Source organism: Lipotes vexillifer, unplaced genomic scaffold (genome assembly GCF_000442215.2).
Source record: "Lipotes vexillifer unplaced genomic scaffold, Lipotes_vexillifer_v1.1 scaffold1775, whole genome shotgun sequence".
NCBI classification, from domain to species: domain Eukaryota; kingdom Metazoa; phylum Chordata; class Mammalia; order Artiodactyla; family Lipotidae; genus Lipotes; species Lipotes vexillifer.
Genome location: NW_006780221.1, coordinates 260,175 through 269,158, shown reverse-complemented (window position 1 = coordinate 269,158; position 8,984 = coordinate 260,175). Strand labels below are relative to the sequence as shown.

Here is an 8,984-nt window from a genome sequence, read left to right as displayed (position 1 = left end):
TTTCCCTTCAGATCAGCACATTCAGTGCTACACAAACTTGTGTGTGACTCTACTTCTTTTTGGAAGTTCTTAAAACCATGTTTTTATTTGAATTCAGGCAATTCTAGGAGTTTCCAGAGGTTCACTGTCACCTTTTGAGGATTTTTTTAAACCACAAAATGGCACTGTCATGGATTCTGTTGGCATCCATGGGAGATTAAGATTAGAGATGTTTGTTGCTACCACCTGCCCAACCATTGGCTAGGCACCTGGAGATACAGAGGTGAGCAAGACAGACACAGTTCCTGTTCTCATGAGCTTACAAGCTTGCTGTCCAGTAGGTAAAGAATAAGGGCAATATATAACGTGGGGTGCTGTGAAATTATAGAGGGCCCTGGGAACCCACTGAGGAATTTGGACTTGTTTTGATGGGAAATTAATAGCTGCTGAAGGTGTAAGTCAAGGGAAACAAAAATTCCTGTTAGAATCTATCAACAAGTAATTATTTAGCATTATTTGCAAATCACAGGAAGGACACCAAAAGTACAAGTGCCTATTTTTATGACCTTAGGACCTAGCCATGACAAGGCATACACATGCACAAGATGGCACACGGCGAGAGCCAAATACACAGTGCAGAGAAGTACCTTAGGAACAGAAGGCGGAAAGAACATGTAGTTCAATTCAACAAACCCAGACTGAGCACCTGTCATGTGTCACGGGCTTTGCTTGGAGCTGGCGGTGTGAACGTGAATTAGATAGCCCCTGTTAGTTGGGAGGGAACTCGTAACTTAAGTTGGTTAATATAGTATCCCAGACACAGCACAAATGGAATTCTTAGGTATAAAAGGAATACTAAGGCAGAAGGTATTAACTTTCTTGGGGATGGGGAAGGGTGTTGAAAAGGTGTTCGTGGAAGGGGTGATCACACTTGGGCAGGGTGTTAAAGGATCAGCAGCAATTTATCTGGCACATGGGGTGAAGGGGGCATTGTAGGCAGAGGAACACCTTGAGCCAAAGCATAAAGATGTGCAACAGCCTTGTGCATTAGGGCAGAACAGTAGTTCAGAAGAGGGGAGGATACATTCCAAAGGTATAGGAAGTGGTGGCAGGTGGAGCCTGAGTGACATAGTGAGAATTGTGTTTTAGAAACCATCCTGATGACGTGGATTAGGGAGGGGAGAGGCTGGAAGCAGTTAGGATATGACTGTAAAATTCCAGGTGAAAGACAATGAGGACCTAAGGCTGTGACAGTGGCATGAGGCGAAAGGCGATGGCTCTGGGGGACACAGGGACTGCCACCAACAGGACTTGCTGATGGGTGTGGCGGTGCTAGGGGAGAGCCAGAAGTTGAGTATGAGTTTCATGGAAGGAAAGAAGCTCGTGGGGAAAGGTTACAGGTCCAGTTTGGGCTGTGTTGAGTTTGAGGAGCCTGAAGGACATTCAGGAGGAAACACCCAGCTGCAGTTGGGGCTAAGGAGAGAGTCTGGGGATGGTCGAGGGACGGTTAATAACTGCAGAAGCAGATGCGATCACTTGTGGGACGGCTCTAGCCCAGGGGACCATGGGCTGAGTGGTCAGGGCAGTTCTGGAATGAGTGCTGAAGAACGAGTAGGTTGGAAGTGTGTGGTGCTCAGGACACTTCAACCAAAGCTGGGTGGGGGGGCGTGCGCGGGGGTCGGGGGGCTCTCACATGAAACTAGGCTATGGGGGAACCTAGAATTATGGCCAGGGAGGTTGTACTCTTTTTTTCCCTGAAAGTAAACACAGTGTCTTAAGGGGATTGATTCAGTGGCAGTGCTCAGAACAGATTGGAAGGGAGAGACCAGAGGCAGCTGGGCTGCTTTAGGTGGCAGTTGCTGAGTGCCACCTAAGTTGATAAGGGCTTGGATGAAGCAAGACTGGAAATGAGGGGGTAAACAGGAGAGTCAGTTCCAGGAAGTGTCCACAGGCCATGCGCAGAGGGTGTGGCAGGGTGTGAGGGGAAGGCATTTTGCGCCTCAGTGACTGGATGCGGGGTCGTAGACAGGGCTGTGAGTACAGGGATAGTGTCTTGTTTTACCATTGTTTCTCTGGCGCCTGATACATACTATGTACTCGGTCAGCATTTGTCGAGTGGGTAAATGGTGCTCCTGTTGATAGAAATGGATGCGTCATAAACACTGGATTTGGAAAGAAGGTGGTGAGTTTGTGCCGTCTGGTTGAGGGGAAATCAGGAATCTCCTTTGAGGAGGTGGAGGGAATTTTGATGGTCAGAGGGCATGATCCAGGAGGAGGGCACTCAGGAGGGGTGTGTCTGGACAATGTTCGCTCACCAGGTTTAGCTCAAATATGAGGGCTTTCTAGGAGACTCGGTATTAAGTGTAAGAAGAACTGAGTGGGGAGGATGAAATGAGGTCCTGAGAGGAGGGTCTTTCCCCTTGAAAATGAACACCCATTGCCTTTAAGCCCTAGGGCATCCCCTTCCCTGGCAGGTGCCAGGATCAGTAAGTCCCTGTCTGCCATTCAGAAGAGCTCATTTGCTAAGACATTCTTCAGTGAAGGAAGAGGAAGTGTGCGTTTTGCTGGTGGCTTCTTTCTTTAGCCTCTATCTCGGGCTCAGCTTACCCTCCATGACTCAAGGTGCTTGTGGAGAGAGGCTGTGAAAACTCACATGATACCAGAGATAACCCAGGCCAGGCTTTATAGGAATTTTCCCTAAAAGAGCAACCAACCAGTTTTTTTCTCTACGGCCACAGGATCTTCAGGCAGAACAGGGATGGGAGGGAGAGGAGTGAATGAAGTCATTTTACAGTATTTATTTGCATGTATTATAGAAGACATTTCGAATGTATTTAACATGAGAAACAGAAGGCTACTGTATTCTGAGTATCCCTTAGAAACAAATATGCAAAACATCTCAAATTCAGACACGGGTATGAATTTTAGACTATGAAAATATATTCTACACCTCATATGTTGCTCAGAGGATTAAAAAGAAATGGATATATATTTATGGCCATGGATGAAAGGTAGCTAGCTATGTTTTGTAGTTTAGCAAATTCACTGTCTCTTTAGAGCTGTGAGACTTTCATTGGTAGGTAAACTAGGAGGCCCTGAACACATTGGTTAGTAAATGTTAATGTGGCATACCGTGGTTGGGACCTGGCTTCAAAGTAACGTGCAAATACGAGTTCTCAGATCACCTGAGCTGTGGACTTGACCCTAACATGACTGAGAGGAACCTTAAAGCACCAGCTGACTAGGTTGGTTTTTCTGTTTCAGAACATTAAGTACTTTTCCATATACAGTTGAGGATTTCTCCCATGAATAGGTGAAATACAGTTCATCAAGTACACTTTTAATTAATTACTAATGATAACAGTCCTGAACACCTACTGAGCATTTGCTCCAGGCACATATTAAGAGCTTTACATAGATCATTTATTCTTCCTAACAATCCTGTAATGTAAAAAAAAGTAGGCATTTTTCTCCCTGTCTTGCAGATTAGGAAACTGAGGCATAGAAAGGTTACCAAGCTAGTAAGTAGTGGTTCTGAGATTGGAACCCTGGCAGAGCCCATGCGGAACCGCTAAGCCTGAACCGTTAGGCCAGATGGCCTGGCAGGTTTGTGAAATTGCCTTGAATTAGAACAAATGGGAAACTTATCCAAAACAAGTATTTATCCTAGTAACCTCATAGGTCATTCAATATGTAGGAAATGCTGTAGAACCAAAGACTCAAAATAATTTGAGTCTTTTCAGCAGCTTGTTTGAGAACCTTTGGATGTTTGTCTCCTTTCCACTGAACAGAGCAGACCTTTCAACTTAGGTTTAAGCTAAATGTTCTGGATAATTAACGAAGCTGCTAAGGCCAATTCTAGGAAAAAAGAACACTTCAGCATCTAGCACGATGCAATCTGAAATGCTGGCGCCCTTGCTGTCGTTCTTCCTACACAGAGCACCTTACTGACATCACAAAACCACCGGGGGCCCCTCCTAGTCAGCAAAGGTACAAAACCACCCTGGCCAGGGCGCTTGGCTCCGCTGAGAATAAAAGCTATGCAGACTTGCCAGCTGGGGTGGTAAGTGTTGTTTCTTCTGCACTCTGGCTGGCTTGCAGGCCAGGACTCCTGCTGCGTGTATGCAAGCAAATGCAATCCTTGGCACTCTCCCAGGAAACCCAGAGTCCTGGCTTTATACCCAATCTGACAAGAAAGGATTTTTTCCCCCCCCTCCAAACCATTGCCAGGGAGATGAATTCTCATGAACCCCATATCTGGAGTGAAATCTGGAAAACCCAGTTCAGAGCTTTTGATGAAGCTGCTACAGGGTATTTTAGCAGCAGATCCTGAAGTATTAAAGGGCTGTTGATAGGGAAAGTGAAGCTTGGGAGGCCCTTTAAAAAAAAGTGTGTGTGTGTGTGTGTGTAGCCAAACGAATGGATGTCCACTGCAGAAAAAGGAATGGATGTCCACTGTAGAAAAATAAAACATAGATACGAAAAAATAAAGCCCTTTCATGGGATCCCATTTGCTTGTACAGTAAATCTTGTTTAATGCGTGAGGAGCAGATTGAAGAGCACCTGGACTAAAGATGCTATAGGAACTTGAGTCTCCTACTGGAATGCTTAAGGAAGGTAACGTTTCCATACTTTCTTCCTTTATAAAACTGCTCATACATTTAGCACTGAAGGAAATTAAGCTGCACAGCCCTGCAGAAATAACTAAAATGGTGAGGCTTGTTTCTTGGTTTGTGGCTAATGCCCCTGGCCACACTACTGACCACAGCTGGAGTCAGGTGATACCTGTATCAAAAACTGTGTGTGTGCTTCTTTCCCAGACACCAAATGGATTGCTTCTGACCCCGAGCCCACTGCTGTCCAGCATACATTTCTGGAGCAGCCTTAGTCCAGTTGCTCCACTGAGTCCTGCCCGGCTGCAAGGGCCAAACACGCTGTTCCAGGTGAGCATTTGGAAACGAACTTTTAAATGTGGAATTTCTAAGGGATGTGTTTCCCCAGTAAATCCTGCAAGGTAATATTTTCACTAAATGTAGGGCAGAACTCAGTTTAAGTTTCCAAAAGGAATTCATGTTCACGTGGCTGCAAAAGGCTGTCTTCAGAGGCACGTATTTTCACTGAGGTGGAGTTCTCATGTCAGATACCCATAAATAGAACAGTTAGTTCTTGAAGTGTTTTGGATATTTTCACTGACTATGAAAACTGGAAACTTATTAAGGAAAAAAAAAATTTTAATGGTATTTTATAAAATCTCATAAAAGACTTTAAAATACTAATCTATTAGTCAAGGTAGTGACATCACAAAATAAATTGAAAAATAGTGAACAGCTTCTCCAAACTGTAATAGAAAAGTTAGTTACCTGCATAATTCTATGAATCAGAATCAAGTTCTTGTTCCAAAAACAAAAAAAGAGCTTCCAGGTCATTTGGTTAAAATTGAATTAAGCCTCCGCTGTTTTATCTTGTAAAACTCCCTGTACTAGGTAAGCACATTCATTAGTCATTCCCACACTAGAATCCTGCAGTAGCATCACTTGCTATTGTGTGGAAATCAGTATTTCCTCTTGGAGACCCAAAGATTACTCACTGACCAAGATGTTCCTGTTTGAATATGTGAATGTAGTATAGAAGGGATCCTAGGGACAGGAATGAAGCGAAACTGGATAAAGTACAAACCCCCTCTTGACCTGATTCTAGCCTGGTCTGTCTCATTCACCCTGCATCCCACGTCTGCCCCCGCCCCCCAACACGGCTTACCCCAAGTTAGTTGTGGTTCTTTTGCTCTCGTTGCATCTAGCGCTTGCCACTTTGTGTTCATCTGGCAATCTCCCCACTAAACTGTGGGCCCTCAAGAGGCCATCTTGTTTGCTGTGGTGTGCGCCTAGCATCTAGCACATTTCTTGGCACACAGAACAATGTTCAGTAAGTATCACTGGCTGACTAAGGAATGGATGCTTCAGAATTCATCAAGAGATGTCTAAGAAAGTGTTAAAAGATCAGGCCTGCAGTGCTTTTCTGAGTTGTTCATTTTGCTTGTCAAGTTTAATATCTACTTCTGTGCCATGGGCTGTACATGCTGGTACTTAGGGTCTCATTGGGAGAAGGGTGGAGCTAAAGAGGTTTTGATTACTATCTTGCTTCTCTGGTTTCCTAATAGGTTGAGGTAGGGTGTCATGATGTGACTATATCCCTGGAGTCATCAGGTTTCTCTTCCCGGCCCTTCTTCTCATCACAAGAAATTGAGGATATGGTCATGCACAGCCAATGTGGTGATTCTTAGCCATTTTAACTCAGGCAAGGAAACAAAAACTAGAAATAGTGAGCAAAAACCAGTGAGCAAGTACAGTATTAGGCAAGTTTTAGATTAGTAATCTTTTGGTGGGGGAACTAACAGACCTTATTTCCTGGAAGTCTCCAGATGGGAGCAGCAGAGAGTTCCCGAGTAGAGCAGAAAGGAGTTAGTTGTATGGTGCATACGTACAGCCAGCTCCATGGCGGTAGGGGCTGTAATACTACTCTAATCCTAGAACCTAACACAGGGGCCTCTCTAGGCTTCCCTATATACTTGTGAATAATGAATGGACTCTTACTTCCCTCCTCACTGGGAATTCTGCCACCTGACTGGTGCAGGGCTTGGTGACCTCCGAAGGAAGCCATGGAGAACTACTGGTTGGGAGTTCTTTGAGATCTCTTGCCTTAGACATTAAACCTTTTCCAGCCCGTTACTCCCAACAGGAACAGTGGTTCGTGTCCATAGTCATTCTACACATTAGTAGGATATCAGGAGCTCTGGGAATTAGGAGATAGGCATATCCCTCCTCTTCAGTCACTACTGTAGACCAGGGGTTCTCAAAGTTAACGTGCAACAGAATCAGCTGGAGGGTGTGTTAAAATGCAGTTTGCTGAGCCCCACCCCCCGTTTCTGATTCAGAAGGCCTAGGATGCGGCCTGATAAAAACATTCTTTCAAGTTCTGCTGCTGCTCCAGGAATCACACTTTGAGAACCCTGAGGACCAGCGGCGGTTCCTAATTGACATTTAGAATTCTGCAGAAGAAATGCTGCATTTAAGGGCTACCTGCTCAGAATTTCGATTTCACAAACTGGACCTGTCCTCTTCTCCTGGAACCATGCACAACAATTCCTGAAAAGGAAAGTGCAACCAGGTTTGGATGGCTGACAGGTCGCATGGCCTTGGGCCCTCTTTTTGGGATTGGGATCCATGAGACTAAGGGAAAACAATTTTGTACCTTTCAAAGTATTATTACTCTTCCTATGATAAGAGCATTGAGCTGGTGAAAGCTGAATAGCAGTTTTGAAAATGGTAAACAACATGGTAAGAAGAAGAATTTGATTTTTAGTAATTAGACATTTCAAATGATGGGTTTCAGATTACTATCAACAGTACCCCTTTTTAAACTAATGAAAATAAGTTTCTTTAAAAATAGCAAGCCTCTATCACATATGCTATGTGAATGTGTCAGAGGAGGAAACAACTTAGACTTGGCCTATAGTAAGTTTTAAATGATGCTGGCAGATTTCCTGCTATGATGATTAGAAAAGATCAGAATCCTTAGGGTAACAGTTGACAGAGCTGAGGGGTTTTGGCACAGAAGGTCCCCTGATATTACTATAGTAAGTGAGAGCAGATACTGAAAATTTTAAGGGAAGGAGAGTGAAGATACCACCCTTTCTAGAAGAGGTATGCTTTGGAATCTAGACACGTTTTAGTGAAGAGAGAGATGCCAAAGACATTGCGCTAAATCTAAATATACAACCTTGATTTATAAATAGAGATGGGTTACAATTGGACTGTTTAGCATTTTAAGCTTGTCTTTAGGATATCTGTTCCACTTTTGAAACAGATTTTGATCAGATTTGGAATACACCTAGTCGGTACAGCTGTATCTTGAAACAAGGTAATTTTCAATTGAGAATGTTTTCTGTAATTTTTAATTCAACAAATGTAACCCAGCAAATATTCGCAATGCTCTGAGGCAGGGACTGTGGGGATATACAATATGTGAATAAGAGATGTGTAAAAAAGTGCTACAGGAACCCAATAGGAGTAGTAGCTCTTTCCAGCTGGGGACTGGACAGAGGCTCCAAGGCAGAAGTGTCACCTGAGCTAGGAAGAAGGGACAGGAGTTTGGCAAAGTATATTCTAAATGAATAGATCTGCATCATTTGGATATGCAAGTACATAGTCTGTTCTGGAAGGAACTGGGTGATAGGAGACTGGTTGGAAAAGCAGCTGTGGGATTTGAATAGTATACCAAGGAGTTGTTAAGTGATAACCATGGAAGGCTTTTTAAGCTGGAAATAGCATAACATCTCTATTTTAGAAAGACAGCGCTGATATCACAGTGTGGAGAAAGCACAGAAGAGAAAGTGTAAGGGGCAGGAAAACATGAGGAAATTTATACTATTCCAAATTCTGAGCGAGGAATCATCTTTTAGATAAGAACGGTGAAAACAGGAGTGTATTTAGAAGACATTCCAGAGGTAAAATTGAGAGGATGACTGACTTAGCTGAGTGTAAGTAGGTAGTGAAAATTAGGAAGAGGCAAGGATTACTCAGTGATTAGAAGACTGGGAATGCTATTGATAACAATAGTTACCATTTTTTTTGAGGGCGGCTGTATACCAGACATTGTTCTAAGCACACTTTTTCATGGCTTCTTATTTAATAGTCCCAATACTTCTATTTGAAAAGATAACCAATTTCACGAGAAAAAGAAAAGATAGCTAAGGCCCAGAGATGTTGCTCAACTTACCCAAGATCACATGTTAATAAGTGGCAGAGCCCTGATTCACGTTTAGGGTTGAGCTCCTTACCACCACTCTTCTTGACGTAAGAGTGAGTGGGGAAGAGGCATTGGTGGGGATATCTGACTGACATCAGGAAATGTTTGCTGAGTCCAGTATAGGAGAAGGGAAGGCTGAGGACAAAAGTTGGGGAATGCTGTAATTTAAGAAAAGGGACTGTGTGTGTATGATCTGGGGG

General features: G+C 43.7%; 1 protein-coding gene across 1 annotated transcript in view; it reads left to right on the top strand.

Moving 5' to 3' along the window:
• The window catches only part of ELK3 (ETS transcription factor ELK3), a 68,199-nt gene that overhangs the window by 56,783 nt on the left and 2,432 nt on the right, over nucleotides 1-8,984 (top strand). Inside the window, exon 4 of the mRNA XM_007453343.1 lies at nucleotides 4,800-4,922. Within this exon, the coding sequence (XP_007453405.1) occupies nucleotides 4,800-4,922 (123 nt within the window). The remainder of the gene's footprint in view (nucleotides 1-4,799; nucleotides 4,923-8,984) is intronic.